The sequence below is a fragment of the Zalophus californianus genome, chromosome 8 (assembly GCF_009762305.2).
Source record: "Zalophus californianus isolate mZalCal1 chromosome 8, mZalCal1.pri.v2, whole genome shotgun sequence".
NCBI classification, from domain to species: Eukaryota; Metazoa; Chordata; class Mammalia; order Carnivora; family Otariidae; genus Zalophus; species Zalophus californianus.
In genome coordinates this window covers 50,759,465-50,781,728 of record NC_045602.1, presented here as the reverse complement: position 1 = coordinate 50,781,728, position 22,264 = coordinate 50,759,465, and the positions used below count along the sequence as shown (strand labels likewise).

Here is a 22,264-nt window from a genome sequence, read left to right as displayed (position 1 = left end):
ACAGAATCCCACACTTGTCTATTTCTCTATCTGCCCATAAAAATGTCTGTGTGTGTGTGCGTGTGTGTGTGTGTGTGTGTGTGTGTGTAATGTACATATTATAGCTTGCAGTCCCTACCTAAAATACACATATTATATAACATTATAAATACACATTATATTTATACACACAAAATTTTATTGCATATTTATATATATGTATTTTTCAACTACACAGAAAAAAAAATTTAAAAATATAAAACACATTGGGGCGCTTGGGTGGCTCAGTCAGCTGAGTGTCCAGCTCTTGATTTCAGCAGGGTTGTGGAATCAAGCCCTTCATCAGGCTCCTCGCTCAGCGGGGAGTCTGCCTGAAATTCTCTCTTTCCATCTTCCTCTGCCCCTCCCCCCCAAATAAATAAATAAATCTTTAAAAAAAAAGTGTAAAACACACTGCCAACAGGTCAATACAAGAGTCCCATATTGCGGTCTTAAACCTAACACCAGCTTCACCCTGTGTTCAGATGCTTGCTCATGGTTTTGCCGAAGTTACTTCATGTTGAGTTTCTGTCACTTACAACCAGAGACCCAACCAATATAAACATGTATTACTTTCATAACCAGAAAAAAGGCAAAAAAATTTCTATACTATTTCTTTTTAAAAATAGTCTATACATATTATGTTGTATTATTAAAATATAAACTCCAGGAGAAAAATAATTAGTAGCTTAATAAGCAACAAAAACATGCCTGCAATATACTGAATTTTCAAGTTTCCCAAAAGCCCCTACTCCAATATAATCAAAACAAGTTGAAAAAATCATTTCTTTCACTAGAGCAAAACAAGATTAAAAGAGCAAGTTCTTCTACCACATTACAAAATAACCTGATTATACAGGGATTTTCTACAGCATTTATTGTTGTTGTTATTCTATTTTTTTTCCTTCTATGTATCTTCAGAACAGCATATATATGCAGGATGAAGCTGCTTTAGGAAACCTGAAGGATTCAGTACAGGAAAATATTATATTTTAACCCTACGGAGCAGCTATATACTCTTAGTTTGCAAACTGACAAGAAGTTTCCGTTAGCACGTACATAGCAGATTAAGTAACAGAAGATGGAGTAAAACCTAAGTCTGACTGTTTTTCACTTTAAACTACTTTAGGCTATCTGACACCAAATTTCATTGAGTTGATGGAAGTATTTGATGTATTTGCTTTATTTAAAAAAGAGAAACTCGAAGGAAGGAAGGAACTGGCCCTCAGCTCTCACAACTCTCTTGACAATGATGTTTCCTCACCTGTGTAATTGTTGAAATCAGCGAAAATCTGAGGTTGCTACTAAGCATTAAAAAGGGCAAGAAATCTGAGTGATTACCACTTAAAAAAAAAAAGGCTCCAATCAAATTACTATCAGTCAGGTTTTCAAAGACTTTTGCTTTGTTTTACAGAAATCAAATTCCTGACTCAATTACTGCTCCTAGTCCTTCTAGAATTATTGGCAGATTAATCTTTTTATGGGGAAGTTCCTACCTACTATTCTTCTGTCCCTTGAAAGAAGTCCCAAATCCTGATTCTCTACTGAAGATTCTAAATAAAATTGAAACACCTGACCCTAACAGTCTAGTACTTTCACAACATTACCTGAACATTCCCATCCATATTTTCCTCAGAAGACTCCTCCATCAGGTTTCTTCCTCTCCAAGCAAACTGAACTTCTTTTCCTATAAACAACCTGATTGCCAGGATGGACTGCATTAGGCTACCATAACAAATAACCCCAAAACATCAGTGGCTTAAAACAACAAAACTTTACTTCTTGCTAATGGTGTACGTCCACTGTGGGTCAACAGGAGGCTGTACTCTACAATGTCCTCACTCTAAGAGGCTGCCAACATTAGAGCAGCTGTCAGCAAAATTTTTCTGCAAATGGCCACAGAAAATATTTTCAGCTTTGTGAGACATATGGTCTCTATCACAACTATTCAACTTAGCTGTTACAGTAAAAAGCAGCAACAGAAAATACATAAAGAAATGATTATGGCAGGGGCCCTCTGGCTAGCTCGGTTGGTAGAACATGCGACTCTTAAACTCCGGGTTTTGAATCTGAGTGCCATGTTGGGTGTAGAGACTACTTTAAAAAATCTTTCAGGGCGCCTGGCTAGTTCAGTTGGTAGAGCATGTGACTCTTGATCTCCGGGCTGTGAGTTCAAGCCCCACACTGGTTGTAGAGATTACTTAAAAAACATTTTTTTTAATTTAAAACAAATTAAAAAACAAAATCTTGAAAGAAAGAAAGAAAGAAAGAAGAAAGAAAGAAAGAAAGAAAGAAAGAAAGAAAGAAAGAAAGAAAGAAAGAAAGAAAGAAAGAAAGAAAGAAAGAAGAAAGAAGGAAGGAAGGAAGGAAGGAAGGAAGGAAGGAAGGAAGGAAGGAAGGAAGGAAGGAAGGAAGAAAGAAAGAAAGAAAGAAAGAAAGAAAGAAAGAAAGAAAGAAAGAAAGAAAGAAAGAAAGAAAGAAAAAAAGAAAGAAAGAAAAAGAAAAGAAAGAAAGAAATGACTACAGCTATGTTCCAATAAAACTTTATTTACAAGTACGGGCAACAGACCATCTTTGGCCCACACGCCAATCAGACCACTGCAGGTCACTGTGAAGGAGGAAGAAAGGATAGTGAATGCATGGACTCTTTAAAACCTCTAGTTTCAAATGACTCATACCACTTCAGCTCACATATCATTGGTCAAAGCAACTCACATGGTCACACCTAACTCCCAAGGGGCAAGGACATGTAATCAGAACAAATGCCTGGGAGGAGAAAGAGAAATATTGGGTAGATAATCCTAATGAATATCACAAAGTATATTTGCTTAATCATTTGTTGTTTCTGCCCACTAGAATGTCCAATCCTTCCTTTCTCTACAAATCCAAATCCTAGCCATCTCTCAAGATTCAGTTCAAATATCACCTTCTCCAGAAGCATTCCCTGAGTCTCCAAAGCCTATGTCTCTCATCAGCTCCCAAAGCCCTCCTGTCTAACCTTCTTTAGTGTCTTCTACATTAACAAATTCAATTGCCTCAGGACAGATATTTTGTGTTAAGTACTATGCCTTAAGAAGGGGTTCAATGAAAGTACTGCTGGTTTCTCCATCATTTGTTAATTTAAAGGATTTTTTTAAGATTTATTTATTTATTTGAGAGAGAGCACAAGTGGGAGGGGCAGAGGGAGAGAGAGAGAGAATATCAAGTTGACTCCATGCTGAGCACGGAGTCAGATGTGGGGCTCATCGTTTGTATCAAACAATGTTAACATTAAATATAGGAGAGCAATCAGTACAAAGGACAGCAACCTAAGACCATACGTGAAGAGGGTACATAAGATGCATATATCAAGAAATTGTATCTTTTCTGAAAATAAGCCACAAATTTAGCTGTAAGTATTCTAGTAGGCAAACAGAAGCAAGATCCATCTTATAAATCACCATATCAATAAGATAAATAGTTGTTTAGGGTAGGCATGAAATCAGATAAGGCCCTTTAAATAAAATATTTGGGTTTTTTTCTTTAAATAAAGACATTCTGCAAAACAACAGACCAAGAAATGTTTTTCTAAATAATAGAGCTAGCATGCAGAAGGTACTGAAAGAACAATAATCAGTTAATAATCATCTAAGGATATATTATGGACTCTGCACCAGCCTGGATGTCAAGGAACACAAAATTATATGACAGTTTGTAACCTAGTAGTTGGAGAAACAAAACATAACACACATGATATGACAGCAAGTACTAAGATTATACCATAATTCAATCATTTATGGAGCACTTACATTCCAGACCCTGTATAAGACTGCAAATAAAATAATAATCAATAAACTACTATCCCTAATTTTAAGAAACTCACAAACTACCAGATACAAACAACTAAACAAACAACTATAATACAGTATAATTAATACTCTGATGAAGATTTTTATAAAGTATTAGGGAAACCAGGATTAAAAAAATAATTATTTCTGTTTCCAAGGAGAAATCAAAGATGGTTTCATTGGGAAAGTCCTTTGAATGCCACAACTTGACTATGAAGAGCCTACAGTAGGCAAAGATGTGATGTGGATTTCAGAAAAAGCTTATGGCAATGGTATGGAAAATGAACAGACCAGCAGACGACACACTCTGCTCGAGCAAGACCGTGTTTGTCTTGTTTATTGCTGACACCCTTAGTGCTGAGCACAGCACCTCATACACAACAGACCTTGCTGAGTGTACAGTTGTTGAAAAAATTGAAAAGAATGAAACAGAGACACCATTAAGGAAACTACTGTCCAAGTAAAACATGAGGGCCTGAATTAGGCCAATGACAGGTGGAAGTGGGGACAAGCATCAACACTGAGTTAAGTCTTTATTAAAATTCTACATTTTGTGGCTTAATGAACTATAGGAACTTAAGAGAAAACAGCTCTAGAGACTAGAGAAGCAATTTGGTCCACAAAGAAACCTCACAAAGAACTTTACGTCAGAACAACTATCTGACAACTGTAAATGTATTACATATTATTGGAAAGTAAGCCTTTCAACTAGTACTGACCATGAATTAATCTCAGATGATCTTTAAAAAGTCTATATGCCTCGGGGTGCCTGGGTAGCTCAGTCAGTTTGGTGTCTGATTCTTGATTTCGGCTCAGGTCAAGATCTCAGGGTTGTGGGATCAAGCCCTGCATCAGGCTTCACATCAGTGCAGAGAATCTGCTTGTCCCTCTCCCTCTGCTCCTCTCTCTCTCTCTCTCACCCTCTCTTTCTCTCAAATAAATAAATCTTTTTTTTTAAGCCTATATGCCTCAATCTTCAAGTTTCTCTTTTTTTATATTCTAAGAGATAGTTTTAAGGAAAGTTAAAGATATTAATTTACTTTTAATTACAACACAAACTTCAAGAAGACACAGAAAGAGAGTACTGGTTTAATTTCTGTGACAAGGTACTACAAATTCAAAAGACTAAATGGAAGACCCATCAAGCCATCTGAGCTGGATAAAAGAGACATGATTAAAAGAGTTTTCTAATACTTGATATTCACTTGTTTCCTATTCAAGCATGATGTTAAAAAAATAACTCATGAAAGGGATGAGATAACTTACCTTACAGTATTTTCCTAATACAGCGTAATGGTTTTGATAGAGCACAGCAGTCAAGAACGGAGACACTAGATTCAGACTCCCTAGGTTCAAATTTCAGTTCCCTTGCCTAGCCATGATCCCAGCACTATTCAACCTCTCTGTGCTTGTTTCCTCATTTACCTCATAAGGTTGTTGTAGTATATGAGTTAATATTTGTAAAACTGCTAGAATAGGGCCTAGTGCAAAGTAAGTACTCAATAAATGTTAACTACTCTTATCAAAAATAATATCTGGTACAAATATAGGTATTAAGTTGAATGTGAATTCTAGTCATTTAGCCTATATATGAGCCTAGCAAACTACCATCAATTAACATTTCAACTGGCAATGTTCTAGAAATGGAGATTCTTAACAGCACATATCCTTCAAGAACATAAAAACTCCCCCAGAGTTTTTATGTTCTCCCTACTCCCTACTCTTACTACTGGCAGAACCCTGAGGAAATTATGACCACCTTTTTTTGCTTGAGTTTCCTCCTTAGATCTTCATATGAGCTTTTTCTCCAGGCTCCTGAGATGAGTCACAACCTCTCCATTGAATTCCTGATTTAGGCTGTTTTATGGGCTGTGCCTGGCTGATTCTGGGTGTGGTGCCACGGTTGGCACATCCCTTCTGAGAATGCTGATGTGGTGAAATTCAGCTGTATTTAGGCTGGTTTACCTTGTAATTTTCCACTGTTTCTTTACCAGGATGAGCAAAAGCACAAAACCTAACTATCACTTAGCACTATCAAGCCTCCTGAAATCCCAAAGGAACAAAGCCCTTTGTCAACTATCCTCTAAAAAGCAGTACTGACAAGTCCCAATCAGACTGCCAATCATGTGAGACTTAAATAATTTACCCAATGATAAAAGAACCATTTTTCACCTGAGACCCCTAAGTCAAATGTACCTGATGGGGGCATCTGAGTGGCTCAGTCGGTTAAGCGTCTGCTTTTGGCTCAGGTCATGACCCCGAGGTCTGCATCAGGCTCCCTGCTCAGCAGAGGGGGGCTGCTTCTCCTTCTTCCTTTGCTCCCCGCTTTGTGCTCTCTCTCTTACTCTCTCTCAAATAAATATCTTTAAAAAAATGTACCTGATGTACTGTCATCACAATGACCTGACAATAACACAGATTTGTTTTTTTAATTCAAAAATACTCCTTCTTCTACTAACTACTACTGTGTGACTTTGGGCAAAAATTTTACTTATCTGAACCTCAATCTCCTTGGCTATAAAATGGGGATACTAATATCTATAATGATATTATTATTATTAAATGAACTAATGTACATAATACATCTAGCTCCAATCAATAAATGCTAGTTTCTTTCCAATCTTTCTCATCCTTTATCATCCCCACTGCCAGGTAATATATGATGGAAAAGTTTGGGAGAGAGACTAGGATGGGTATCTGTGATTAGCTTGCTGGGGGCACAACTTGAAGCCACTGGGGTTCTTGACAACAGCTCAACATCTTCTGAGCTAAATGTGAATTATCAGTATCCTATTTCTTCATTTTAGCTATGTCTCCCAAGTTCCTAAAAGGTAAAAATGATTGATTGTATGTCTAATGTTTGAATGATCATTAACATTAATATCAGAAAGAAAACAGCTTCATTTTATGACTCAGAAGTCAAAATGTTTTGTTAGCAAAATGCGAAAATCAGAACTACTAACTGATAACACCAAACCTAATTTTCTTTCAACTATATAATAAAAAGCCAATTTGATGCTCAAATGGGAAAATGTGTATAAAGTAAATATGGCAAATGCTAATAATTGATTACTGAATCTAGGTTGCTGTTCTTTCCCGTTTGCTGTAAATTAGGAATTTCACTTAATAAAAAGTTGGGGCAGCAGAGTGTTGGGCAACAGAACTTTACATATTGATATACTAACATTCCTAGAGTCCAGGAAAAAATAATTACTGTTTACACCACCTAATTAATAGAAAGCAAAGTCTGATTGTGTCCTCTCTTTATAAATCTTACCAGGTCTAATACCAATCGACCTAGATGTTCACAGACTCCCTAGGGCTGCCACACTCGGAGGAATGGCACAGGGCTATCTGGAAAAGCGATGGCCATAAATGATAGCCATAATTCCCTTGCTCTCTAACACAGTCAATTGAAATGGATTGGTCTGGGGGGCACCTGAGCGGTGCAGGGGGTTATGTGTCCGATTCTTGGTTTCGGGTCAGGTCATGGTCTCTAGGTCGTGACATCAAGCCCTATGTTGGGCTGTGCACTCAGTGTGGAATCTGCTTGAGACTCTCTCTCCCTCTCCCTCTGCCCCTACCCCCTGTGCTCTCTCTCTCTCTCTAAAGTAAATAAAATAAATCTTTAAAAAAAAAAAAGAAAAGAAAGAAAGAAATGGATTGGTCTGTTGAGTGTATTCCCAAGCCTTCACAATGCATAACACCTCTACTCCGAGGGAGCATTAGAAATCTTTACTGAGATAAATTTTTAAAACTTTAAACCCAAGAAGTAAAATATTGAGTACAAATAAATCTAAGAAAAACAGAACAATGTGGTAAAAGCAGTAAGTAGCAAGTTTCTACAACCTATGTAGCAAAAAAGAGGGTTTTTTTCACCTAAACAGAAATAAGAAAAGAACTATATATTTAGTATCCCATCAATATTTCAGCTGCAGGGGGACCTAATCTACAACATGTTCTTTAATATTTAATAATGTAATAATAATATAAAATATTTATAACTTATAAATAAAAATAATATTATAAATTATAAACAAGTAATTATATACTATATAAAATAAGATAAATAAAAAATAATATGTAAAAATGGGAAATTTTTTAAAAGCTCAGTAACTAACTTATTAAAAGGTCACTCAGTTTCTGGGAGCTTAAGCAGTCCCACAAAAAGCTATGCTTTTAGCTTACTCTGGCTTCCTAAAATTTTAAAGCTAAATATAGTGAACAAACTGTTCATATCTTCTTTCTTAAGGAATGTAGGAGGCAAGACAAAAGTAGTCCATTTTAATCCAAAACGGCTCAGTAGAAAAAATAAGAGTCTAGCAAATTAGACTAGAGGATTACTATTAGCACTAACAAGCAATCTGGAACTGAGAATACACATCTTGATATCACTACAACCTCTCTGGGTAGTATTTAAAAACCATTTAATTTTATCTTATGCTTAAATTGAAGCCAATACTAACCATACTTTCTGAACTGAAAATAAGCCTACTGAAAGTAAACTTTAACCAAGGGCTATATAAATGCTTATTAACAAATAATAATCATGAGAGAACAAATCAGCTGGGAAGGAGTCAATACCCAGAGGACATATATATATCTTCAATACCTAGTGGATAAGCAATCCTTCATGAAGTAATCTTTTTAAGCCTTAGAGTATACTGTAAACCTAATTGCAAACTATCAAATCTGGCTTCACCACAGTAAACATCAAAGGCAGTGAGCACACCATAAATCAACATGCAATGTACTACAGCAACAAATCCCGTAAATTTTTGCCTGTCATGTTGAATTCACTGAAATTTAGATTCCAAATAATTTCCCAAAATCCCAGCTTCAGACTTTCAGATTAGAGCCTGTTAAATTAGAATTAATCCTGGAAGCCTGGAATAAACTAAATAAGTTTAAGAATTAGTTTCCATTGCATAGCCATGGGAAATGGGAGTCCCTCCCTGGAAATGAATATAATCTAATGGTCTTCACTAGAACTTTCTCAGGGTATAACTCAGTTAAATACTTCTAAAAGCATTTACATGTAGACTGTATTTACATGTATTTACTGCATTTACTGTATTTACTGCATTTACATGTATGATGAGTGTAGACTAACAGCTATTTTCTGGTAACTTTCACATCATTAGCAACAGCACAGTGAAAACAAATGTTGATTCAAAGCCCAGCTCTACCACTTATTAGCCACAAAACGCTGAGAAACTTACCTAACTGACCTGTTGTAAGATGGTGATAATGACACATGGGTTAACTCCGCCTATTATGGTTGAATCTGGTCTCAGGGTTATTTTGAAGATTAAATAAAATAGCATACCCAACCAGCAAGGCATATACACAAAGTAGCGGTAGCATCCAAACACAGTTTCCTTGTCTTTATCATTATTTCTAGATTTTCTTCTTACTTCAACTTTATCCAATTCTTTTGAACTTTATCCTCCCTACCAAAAGCCAACAGCATCTGCGTCAAGTCATAGTGAGAGACACAATATAAGAAAACATTATCATTCAGTTTTCAGTGTTTACTATTAGCCCAACACTGAGCTAATTGCTTTATAGAGTTTATTACACTTAATCGTTACAATTTTTATAAAGTGGTTATATCATAATGTTTATAGTCAAAGACAGTGAGGCTAAGGTTAATTGGCCCAGAATCACTTGGCTACCAGAATCGCCACTGCTTTTGCCCTACCGAGCCAGTACCCGTCCCCAAACACTACCTCATTCCTCCCCCTGGAGGTCACCATTAACCTGAGTTTATGAGAAACATTTCCTTACTCTTCTTTAAATTTTACCATATATGTATGCATCTATAAACAATATTGGTTGGTTTTGGCTATTCTTGAATATTATAAAAAAGAAATACAGGAACAGTTAAGCATCTGCCTTCGGCTCAGATCATGGTCCCGGGGTCCTGGGATCGAGTCCCACATCGGGCTCCTTGCTCAGCAGGGAACTTGCTTCTCCCTCTGCCTGCCGCTCCCCCTGCTTGTGCGCTCGCTCTCTCTCTCTCTCTGACAAATAAATAATAAAATCTTTAAAAAAATAAAAATAAATTTAGGAAAAAAAGGAAATACAGAACCATGTTCTTTTGTGCCCTGTATCTTTCAATATCATATAAACAATGAGATGAATCCATATTGTTCTATCTTACCTATGGTTCATCCATTTTCTTTTTTTTTTTAATTAACTTTTTATTTTAATGCCAGCATAGTTAACATCCATTTTCATTACTGTATAATATTCTAATCAGTTCCTACACTTTTTAAATTTCTACTTCCTTTGTTCACTCCCTAGAGAAGGTGCTGACAGTTTATGACCTAATCGTAAGTACATGAATCATAAGTAACTGCTATTTGATAAGTGATCAAAATAAACACTGAGTACCTACCATGACTCATTTACTGTAGTAGGTGCCAGAAATAAGGAATTCATAACCTGTTCAGGAAACGAATGTGAACAACTAAACATTATGAGCTAAATGCTCTAAAAAATATAAAAAGTGTGAAATGTAAATAGAAAAGAAATAAGAGAGAAGTTCTAATAGGAACTGAGTCAGGAAAATATCACAGAAGAGATGCCATCTCACTTGGACCGTGAAGAAATAGGAAGAATTTACACAGTGGAGGTGAAGGGGGGGCAGAGTAGAGAGATGAAATTCTCTAAGAATAACAGCCCAGTGTGGCTACATTCTCAACCCTGGGTGGAAAGGGGCAGAGTCTTAGACGCATAATTTTGTATACCATTTCACAGATGTTTCTATGGTACAGTCAGGTTTGAGAAGCACTGGGTTAGAAAACCAGATTACTGGGGTCAGGAGACCGGGCCAGGAAAAGAAGAGAGCTAGAGGCTAGGCTAGGGCTAGACTGAAAAAGCCTTATAAGCTAGGCCTTAAGAAGCCCTCCCAAGGGGCATCTGGCTGGCTCAGTCAGGGAGTGAGTGACTCTTGATCTCAGGGTTGTGAGTTCAAGTCCCACACTGGGTGTTGAGATTACTTAAATAAATAAAACTTTATTTAAAAAAAAAAAAAGAAGCCCTCCCAAAACTATTACAGAATTTCTGTGTGACCATTATTTTGGTAAGAGGAATCATACATTTCATCACATTTGAACCCTGATCCTGGGCCCCCACCACCAAAAAATAAGAATCTCTTTTTGTAACCAAATAAGTTAACCAAGTTCTTTGCCCTAACCAAGTTTTTAAACAGCAGAATGGCATAAAAACTATTCTTTCCTGTGGCAGGCAGAATAATGCCTGTCCCCCGACCCCACCCCGGCAAGATGCCCATGTGCTAATCCCTAGAACTTGTCAATATATTTATTAGGCTATATGGCAAAGTGGAATTAAAGTTGATAATCAGCTGTGAGATAGGGTGATTAACCTGGATTACCCAGATGGATCCAATGTAATCATAAAGTGTTCTGAAAGTGGAAAAGGGTGAAAAGAGAAAAAGATATGAGGATGGAAACAGGGTCAGAGAGATGCTTGGTTGCTGGCTTTCAATATGGAGGAAGGAAGCCACAAGCCATGGAATGGAAATGGCCTCCAAAAGCAGGGAAAGGCAAGGAAACAGATTACTCCCCTAGAGTGTACAGAAAGGAACACAGTCCTACTGACACCTCGATTTTAGCTCAGTAAGACTCATGTCAGACTTCTGAATTATAAAACTATATAGTAAGAAAATTGTGTTGTTTTAAGCCAATAAACTTCTGGTAATTTGTCACATCAGCCATAGACAATTAATGTACAGTTTTAGGGGTGCCTGGGTGGCTCAGTCGAGCCCCACATTGGGCTCCCTGCTCAGCGGGAAGCCTGCTTCTCCCTCTCCCTCTCCCACTCCCTCTGCTTGTGTTCCCTCTCTCACTGTCTCTCTCTCTCTCTGTCAAATAAATGGATAAAATCTTTAAAAAAGAAAAAAAAGTTTTAAATTCATTATCTCAGGTCCAGCTCAAAAAGTACCTCTTTTTCAAAGATTTTGCCTGCCCATCCTTATAAATATATGCACTTACCATATAATATCATAATTAGATGTGATGTAATCCTCTTCCCCACCAGACGATGAGCTCTTTAAGAACATGGAGTATATTTTATTCATCTTTCTATCCTGAACACATATTAGGCACTAAATTATTGTTTAACAAATGAATCTCTCTCCTCACCCTCATTTCTGTGTCTCTCCCTCCTGGCACCTGCTCAGAGTCCTTAATCCCCACCCCCCAAAAAAATCTTCCATCCAATAAATCTTGATACTAGCAGTACACATAGGCCCTTTACCTGGCACCACCCATATGCCACTCTACACAGTCACAATTTGGAAGAAGAGATCTCCCAGGTATCCTCACTGGTCTCTATTGCCACAGGAGACAAGTAGCTCAATTTTCAACCTGAGGCCATTTCACTTAGACCACAAGACGAGAGCACCCATAAAAGAGAAGCTAATTTACCAAGAGGGAATAAAGTTACATTGCAAAGTAAACTTCCCAAAAGAGCATAATTCATTCTATGCAAATACACCTCAGGCTACCATACTCCTCAGGAGGGGAGATAAATAAGTAGATAAACTTCTGGGAGGACTTCTAATCCAGGGAAGACACTTTAAACAGAAGAAGCATAAGTGAAGTGAGAGTCAAAGGGAAATCCCAAGGATCTAAAGATGGCGGCTTCAGCAGTGAGGGGGGCTGTGGCGCTGCGTACGAGTGTTAGCCGGCCCGTGGCTTTTGTCAGAAAAATTCCCTGGACCGCGGCTTCGAGTGAGCTGAGAGAACACTTTGCACAGTTTGGCCATGTACGAAAGTGCACTGTACCCTTTGACAAAGAGACTGGATTTCACAGAGGTATGGGTTGGATTCAGTTTTCTTCAGAAGAAGAACTTCAGAACGCACTACAACAAGAAAATCATATTCTTGATGGAGTAAAGCTCCATGTTCAAGCTCAAAGACCAAAAGTTTTGCAAGGGGATCAAACATCTGATGAAGAGAAAGATTTTTGAGACTATTACTACCTATTAAAGTAAACAAAATTAAAAAAAAAAAAAAAAAAAAAAAAAGGCAAATCCCAAAACTGGGATCATGATGCCTGAGGCCAATGGCACCACTGACCACTCCAGTCATTTTCTTTGGACCATCCTTTCCCATACTAACCAAGTAGTTTAGTCCAGTACTCTTATTCAGCAAGGGTAGGGTTCTGAAGGGATAAGGGATAAACATACTTTATAAAGTATGTTTCTTGCTATACTTCTGCCTGGTCCTGAGAGAAATGTCCCTTTTTTCACTGACTCCTCAGAAAAAGAAGATCCTCTAGCTAGACATAAAGAACTGCTCACTGTTTTTTAGTCCAGTGGGGGGGGGGGGGGGGGGGGGGGGGGGGGGGGGGCGGGGGGGGAAGAGGGGAAGTTAACAAAAAGATAAGAGGTCTCTACATAGAAGGATACAAAAGCAGGGTAAGGATGAAATGACCTAGAACTTGGATCTTTTAATAAGAGGAGTGACTAAGCTGAAGGTGGATCAGAGGGAAAAAACTAAAAAAACACAAATTTAAGGACTCTCTCCAGCAATCAGTCCAATACAGCATCACTAGGAAAAATTATTGTAAACTCAAAGCACACAAAGTACAGCCAACAAAGTTAAGGAGAAAAGTCACCAGATTTTGGTTAGAGAATCTAGCTTAAATCCAAACTCTCCAACTAAATTTTACGATCTCAAGCAATTCATCTCACCTCTCTGGGCCTCATTTACTCTCTAATATGAAATGCAGAGTTTAAAATGAGCTTCAAGGATACTACAGTCCACCCCTGCTTTTATTAAGTTTTAAATGTCTCTGGACAGTCCTTTTATCACTTATTATGTATTAACTAATAAGGCCTCAAGTTGATGGCCTGAATTACATCCCTGAACATTTGTACAGTCTAGCAAAATTAAGTCAGAACCCCTTCACCCTTCCTTTATTAGCTAAACAGATGGTAAGTAGACAGTGGGGATTTATTATACTAGTCTCTCTACTTTTGTGCACGTTTAAAATCTTCCACAATGGAAAATTTATTACGTAGAAAACGCTAGAAGAAATCTTAATATATTCTGTGTCTTAAAAAGAAAAAGAAAAGCATACTTAATTATAAGTAATATATTATTTCTATGTTGGTTTTTAGTAATCTATTTTCCCATTTCAATATTCAATTAACCTAGAACTGAATATTAATTTTACCAAAACACAAACTGAATCAAATACTAAATCAAAAAGAAAAAATTTACCACAAATTAGACCTATATATTTTCTAGAAATACTAAACTGGAACAAAATATCTGCCAAAACAATATTTCATTTAATTTAAGTGCCAGATTAACTGAATCTCCCACCATATACCTATCATACAGCTTCAATAATTATCAGTATATGGAGAATTTTGTTTCACCCCATCCCCACGCCCAAGAGAAAAAAACTAACCACTCACTAAAAAGAATGATACGACTAATTTCACTTTCCATACTTCTAATATTTTGTGAATAGCTGTTTTCCTTGAAAAGAAAAACATCCGACGTTATCTAGAAATTACTCAAACATGATTTTTCAATTTAAGAATCTGAGCAAACTGCCAAAGAAATTCCCGATAAGCCATGTTTTCCTAATTTTATCTTTATATATAATTGAGAGGATAGATATTTAAGAAATGTTTATAAACCAAACAATTAAATGAACAAGATTATCTCTAGAGACAGTAAAAGTAAATTTAGTCCAAACGTTTACTTGCTCTAAGAGACAGGCATAAAAAGGTGAAAATCCATTTTGTGTAACTCCAGAGAGAAAAGAAAAATAATTATATCTGATTTTTACAATTCTTAAGCTTTCACAAACTCCTATTAACCTTACTCAAATTTGAATTGAAAAAGTGTATGAAAATTGAACACATTTTTTTAAAAAGTTAAACTTAGATCTGTAACATGGTGACTTAAAATAGCAATGTGCTAGATATTATAATCACCAATCAAAATATATTACTTGGAGCTCCAAACTGCTAAATACCTAAATACCACACATTTATGATATACCAAAGCAGGTTTTAACAGTTAAGGAGAAAAGAAGTATATATACAGTGATCACTGAGTTTAGATTTTCTCACTTCGCCATTTTCACATATTTGATCTCAGGGGTTCCCATAAACCATAACAAATCCCAGTATTTCAGCAAACGCTAACTAAAAAAAATAGTTCTCATCACATATACTTTTACATTTTAAATACTGAACCACAAAAGATAGAGAACACTGGCAGCACCAGGATACTCCTGAAAATATGTAGATGAGGGGTCTATATCATGTACATGTACTTATAAAGTTCACCAACAACCCAGTAACACAAAAGTAACTGGGTAAACAAGAAAAAGCTGACAGTAATATGAGATAATAATAGCAATGGATTTATTGCCAGGTATTATTTTATGTGGTCATTTGGCCTAAAGTATTGTTTGGAATGTGTTCTAAATTAAAGTTTAAAATTGTATTTTAATTTCAAAATGTATGCAAAAAAACTGCATTTTTTTAATGTTTATGGAAAGAATAAACTTTTCTTTTTGAAGAAATGAGACAGGCAAAAAAAAAAACACCTTATTTCTAACACAGAAGCAAGATAATTATTGTTTAGGTTCACAGTATCTCAAAATAATAGAATACTACACAGACATTAAAAATTATGAATACAGCCAGGCCCTGGGTGGTACAGTCGATTGAGCATCCAACTCTTGGTTTCGGCTGAGGTGTGATCTCAGGGTCTTGGGATCGAGCCCCAAGTCAGGCATGCTCAGCATGGAGTCTGCTTGAGACTCTCTTTCCCTCTCCCTGTGCCCCTCCCACCCCCACTCTCTCTCTCAAATAAATCTTTAAAAAAAATTATGAATACAGCCAAAATAAGAAAATATTTTATTAAATAATTTATTTAACCAATTAAAATTTTTCATTTTATTTTTCAGTATCTGTAGAGAATAAAATATATAGTTTTTATTGATCATTCATAACACCCAGGCATTTTTCTAAGCACTATACATGTAATAATCCATTTAATTTGTATAACAACTTAATGGGATAGGCACTATTATTATCATTCATTTAAATGATGAGTAACCAGAGGCAAACCTAAGCTGATTCAACCAAGGTGACTTAGCTAGTAACTAATAAAGCCAGGATTCAAACCCAAGCAGTAGGACTCCAGAAAAACATGCCATTCTGCTTATCATAAAATATCAAAATACCTGATGGTAGATTTTAAGAGAATTTTAAAGTTGTTAAGTTCTAATTTAATTTTAATTTTCTTTTTTATATTACTTGGAAGTTAATTTCACAATAATGAATGGATAGTAGTAATAACAGTAAACATTTAGTAAAAGCACTGACTACAAGATAGATCATTTCTCACAAGAACCTCATAAGATAGATGTTCTCATTAGCCCCATTCTACAGATGAGGAAAGTAAGGCACAGAAAGGGAAAGTAACTCACCAAAGATCACATAGGGAATAGGTAACAGAGCCAGAAACTGAATCGAAGTAGTCTAACTCCAGAGTCTAGGATTAGGCTCTTAACCACTACACTATACCAAAATCTAGGTAATAAAGAGAAATGAGACAAAATGATTTCCACTATACCTTTTATAAACTCTATGGTTCTAAACAGAACTGGGTATAAAGTCAAAGTAATATACGTTCTATCGATGATTTTAAATAGAATTTTAACAACTACCTAAAGGTACAAATAATACCCTCCTCTTCCTTCTCATCCTCCAATATGATGATTACAAATAAGTTTTTCAGAAGTTGATAAAGAAACATAAAATGCCTTAAAACACTCATGAACAAACTATCAAAACAGGTATTTGGTCTGTGATAAGTATAAAAGTTCAATTCAGGTATACGCCTCAAATTAGGAAGCTCCTTTTCTCTGTAGAAAATGATGCATAAGAAATAAACCCTGCAAAGAATGGCAGTTTCTAATGAGGTACAGAAAGAAAATTAGCATCTTTACTATCAATATCTTAATCTCACCCTTTTAAATTCCTATTTTCCTGTGTATATTTTATAATATATATTTTAGTACTTGCATATAATTTATAAATAAATACACTTAAAGAGGGTGAGTGTGCTCATTGTTTACTGATAGAAATACATAGCCAAAAAATAAAAACAACCAGCAAAAAAAAGAAAAAACAATTTACATCACGGAAAAGATGGTTTGACTTTTATTTTAAAGGTTTCCTTTTACACCCTAAAGTTTTCAGGATATTTTTTAGTTGTTTAACTGGTCACCAGATGATTCCTAAAGCACTATGTTGACCGTTTCTACCTTGCAACAGGCCCTTTTCAGAAACTTTTCACAAAGCTTAAATGAAGGATAAATAACAGTTGTCATCTGAGGTCCTTTCTACATCATGAATCTAAAGATGTATCTGGGAAAGTGTGTTGAGGCTCACCAAGATTAAATAATCTTATCAGAACTATGATGAAACTTGAGGGATAGAGCTAATAACTTTCCATCCCAGAACTTTAGAATTTTGATTTGTCCATCTTAGATAAAACATTTTCTAACGTTTCTAACATAAGAAGATTAAAGAAAGTTGCTATGTTAAAAATCATTTCAGTTTCCGGATTAAATGTAGACATTGTTAGCGAAAGTGTTAATTCGCACTACCTTTTCTGGAAGCAAGCTGGTATTATTTATCAAAATTTTAAATGTTTATCTCCTTTGACCTAACACTACCATTTTTTGGAATTCGCAATAAAATGATTAGACATACATACAAAGATATAGTGTAAGAGCTTGTGAGTAGGGCACCTGGGTGGCTCAGTCATTAAGCATCTGCCTTCGGCTCCGGTCACAATCCCGGAATCCTGGGATCGAGCCCCGCATCGGGCTCCTCGCTCAGCGGGGAGTCTGGTTCTCTCTCTCCCTCTGCCCCTGCTTATGCCCCCTCTCTTGCTGTGTCTGTCTCTGTCAAATAAATAAATAAAATATTAAAAAAAAAAGAAGTTGTGACTGCTAGAAAATTGGAGACAGTCTATGTATTTACCACTATCAGTGGTTTAATAAATTGTGCAATCTATATAACGGAATACTAATTTGATATATATCTGTGTCTATTACGTATTGTTGAATTTTAGAAGTAGGTTACAAAACATCAGGTATAAATGAACCATCTTTTAATGAGATTATAAATTTATATAAATGCATACAAAAACATCCGGAATGAAGTTTATCAAAACTGGTTTACTGTATTGACAATGGAATTTTAAGTAATGTTTACTTTCATCTTTAAGCTTTCTTTGTTTTGAATTTTTTACCCTATACATATATTATTTTCAAAATCAGGAAAAATAATACCTTCCCATCTTGGAAAAAAAAAGAATTCTAAGACTCTAACCGTTTTCTCAAAGACCTGAACCTGTAAATTTAAAGAATAAGGCAACCTTATCTTAGGGCAGTGGTCCTCAAAGTGTGGTACCTGAACCAGCAGCATCAATTGTCACCTGAAATTAGTTGGAAAAGCAAATTCTCAGGCCCCACTCCAGACCTACAGAATTAGAAACTCTAGGAATGGAGCCAACAGTCTGTATTAGAGTCATCCAGGTGACTCTGATCAACGCTCCAGTTTGAGAACCATTAAGATGAACTCAAAACCTAGTGACCTGAAAGGCCAATTTAAATTCCTCTTGGGGGCACCTGGGTGGCTCAGTTAAGCATCTGCCTTCGGCTCAGGTCATGATCCTAGGGTCCTGGGATTGAGCCCCACATCGGGCTCCCTGCTCAGCGGGGAGCCTGCTTCTCCCTCTCCCTCTGCCCCCACTTGTGCTCTCTTTCGCTCTCTGAAACAAATAGACAAAATCTTTTTAAAAAAATTTTTAAATAAACAGACTCCTCTTTTTATTGTATGCCACATAAATCCAAACAAGTGTAGGTGATGTCCCTACCAGGAGAGCCTGCTTGCTGATTAACTTTGGGGACACAGACCTCAAAACACATCTGAAATACCAGAAGTAAAACTGTGACTAATCTCGATGCAAAAGAAACAAATAACAAGACTCCAAAACCCAACTTTAGAAACAAAAGCACCACATGGTGAATACTATCAAAAGCCTGGTGCTACTCAGGGCAACCTTTTGGAAACTCTGAGAAATGACAAACGAACTTGGAATCCCAGCTGGCACATACTGATAGAATCACAACTGAGTAATACCCAAACCTCTGGCAAAGATGTGAGGTTTATTCAACATACAATGGACCTATTAACTGGATCCAAGCATTAGGTCATCTCAACATGGTAGGAACATCGGTACTGAGGCTTCAGAGTTGCTAAACTGTGAACAAACACATCAAAAATAAAAATCCCAAACATTTTCATACAAATCCCCTTAAGAGCTCATTTCCCTAAAGGGGGGGGGCGGGGTGGAACACCGTCAGTATTAATGAAAATGTGGGAGAAATAATAAATATAGGAAACAAGGAATAAATATATGGATTATGCACTTAAAATTATTGCATCTATACATACAATTTAAAAAAGAGTTCTCATTTACAGTTTTGGGGTCTACACTTATTCATATAGTATCTTTCCCCTCTTAAAGATACCTGCCTGCCATCTGCTGGAAAATTGCCCCTAATGAATATATAAATCTACCTTATCTATGCTATGAATGGCACCACCTTGAATACGGCCCAGATATGCACTATACAACCTTCACAACTGAGCAAAGCAACCATACTTAAGAATTAACCTAATTCAGGACATACATGAACGTCCATAGTGAATTAGAAGTCTTTAAGACATCAGACCATATGAAGTTCACAGAGGTTAGGCTGACGGGAGCCTCCCAGCTATGTAAATAACTTATACCCTACTCTTTCCAAGTACTTAATGATATAACTATATCCAGCTCCGGGGCTCCAACTTCAAGCAGATAAAGAACAGCAGGTTGTTCTCTGACTTTCCATCAAACAGGATGAGGCTGCTTTGACTCTGAATTCTAATATATAGGAAAACAAACTAGTTTGAGAATTTTGCTGGACTCATTCTCTTCATTTGCTTGAGTCAACTTTTTACTTACTTGTTTTCAAAAGGTTTGGCTGCCTATTTTGTCTGTTATAACTCTGAGAGCAAGAACACTACAATACACAGCAGTCTGATGCAGCCCATCCTAGAGCCACTGAGAAATGAGTAGTGTGATGACTAGCAAATAATTATTTTAGTGACAACATACTGATTTGAATGAAAGATTCCTTAAAATTTGTATTTGATGAACAGAACCCAATAATGCAAAATGGTAGCACCAGAAATAAATCTGCTCAGATATACAGCAACCTGGATTTGCAGCCCTTCTTCACCTCTGGACCAGATATATGATCATCTCTCCTTCATTTAACTCTTAAAAAGAGCTGTTCTTAAAAATTAAAATTAAAAAAAAAAGACTATTCTAGAGGCAATCTCCACGCATGATCGCCTCTAGTAGACTAGCTAACTTAGGAAAATAAGGAGGATCGAGGAATTTCAAAGTCTTTCTAGTAACTGCTTGTAATGAAATGAAACCTTTACAACTCTGCTTCAAGTAACTTAAGAAATTTCTCTCTGCTTCTCCCATCAACAAACTGTTGTAATTTAGATCTGATTCTAAGTTACATGGACTTGTCCTCCTAGTCTGTCAGAGACTGCCAGGAGCCAAAAATAAAACTCCTGACCAACTTTGTTTAGTGACATGGGAAATAAAACCACAAAAAGGACACCTGAGTTTTTGGCTTTGTGGAAGGGTTTTGGTTTTTTGGGGTTTGTTTGTTTGTTTAGAATTAATTTATTATAAGATTCTGACTTTTTAAAGTAAGTCTGGTTAACAAGGGCAAATTCTGGGTCGTGCTGTCCAAAATTGGTAAGTAAGACGAGGACAGTTTAAAGCTGGTATACCTTTGGGAGACTGTTTTCCCAGCTTTTTAAACTGCCAGAACTTCATATATTGAAAAGAGGCCACTTTCTAAGTTCTGGTCACAGGCTCCCATACTACATAAATGATTTAAAAGTTCAAGCTAATAAAGCCCTTGGAAAGATTTTCTTCCTCCAGAACTATTCAAGAACCACTTTGCCAAGTTATCTACTTCACATGAATAGTCTTTTCTGAGTGGAGAGAAGAGCCTGAGTCATTATTTTAAAGGATAACATTTTGCTCGTCCTCAAAAAAAAGTAGTACCTTATTAAATAATCCATTACCACTACATGCTATCATCCTCAATAAATGCAATCTTGGACTTCTCCAGTCAACATCATTCATGGAGCAGGCAAACTTGACGCACAGCTATTCTAACACTGATCATAAGAAATAAGGGGCGCCTGGGTGGCTCAGTTGGTTAAGCGACTGCCTTCGGCTCAGGTCATGATCCTGGAGTCCCGGGATCGAGTCCCGCATCGGGCTCCCTGCTCAGCAGGGAGTCTGCTTCTCCCTCTGACCCTCCCCCCTCTCATGTGCTCTCTCTCTCTCATTCTCGCTCTCTCAAATAAATAAATAAAATCTTTAAAAAAAAAAAAAAAGAAAGAAATAGAAAGAGTATCAATTGCATGAGGCTTTTATTGGCCCTTATTCAGCTTAGGACTCTGGGTAAAATTGTATAAGCTTAGGGATGCCTGAGAGGCCCAGTAGGTTAAGCATCCAACTCTCAGTTTCAGCTCAGGTTTTGATCTCAGGGTCTTAAGCCCATGTGAGGCTCTGCGCTCAGCACAGAATCTACTTAAGACTCTCTTTCCCTCGGGCACCTGGGTGGCTCAGTTGGTTAAGAAACTGCCTTCGGCTCAGGTCATGATCCTGGAGTCCTGGGATCGAGTCCCACATCGGGCTTCCTGCTCAGCAGGGAGTCTGCTTCTCCCTCTGACCCTCTTCCCTCTCCTGCTTTCTATCTCTCATTCTCTCTCTCTCTCAAATAAATAAATAAAATCTTAAAAAAAAAAGACTCTCTCTCCCTCTCTCTGCCCACCCCCCCCCGCATGTACACATAATCTTTAAATAAATAAATATTTTTTAAAAAAAACTGTATAGGGGCGCCTGGGTGGCTCAGTCGTTAAGCGTCTGCCTTTGGCTCAGGTAATGATCCCAGGGTCCTGGGATCGAGCCTCACATTGGGCTCCCTGCTCAGCGGGGAGTCTGCTTCTCTCTCTCCCACTCCCCCTGCTTGTGTTCCCTCTCTCACTGTCTCTCTCTGTCAAATAAATAAATAAAATCTTTAAAAAAAAATAAAACAAATTTTAAAAAATAAACTGTATAAGCTTTAAAAAAAAAAAAAGCTTTTTCCTGATACTCTGTCCCACCCCCTTCTCTTCCATGTGGGTATGTGTCTTTCTCTCAAAAATAAATAAATAAATAAAGAGTAAAAGAAAAAGAAAACTATATGACTATATA

General features: G+C 36.7%; 2 protein-coding genes across 8 annotated transcripts in view; one reads left to right on the top strand and one right to left on the bottom strand.

The window, feature by feature from the left end:
* EXOC6B (exocyst complex component 6B) overlaps window positions 1-22,264 on the bottom strand; it is a 610,253-nt gene that overhangs the window by 562,314 nt on the left and 25,675 nt on the right. The window lies entirely within an intron of this gene.
* On the top strand, window positions 12,510-12,903 carry LOC113937166 (SRA stem-loop-interacting RNA-binding protein, mitochondrial). Its single transcript, XM_027620973.2, has one exon. It carries the CDS (start codon window positions 12,511-12,513, stop codon window positions 12,844-12,846), a length of 336 nt encoding a protein of 111 aa, XP_027476774.1. The 5' UTR covers window position 12,510; the 3' UTR covers window positions 12,847-12,903.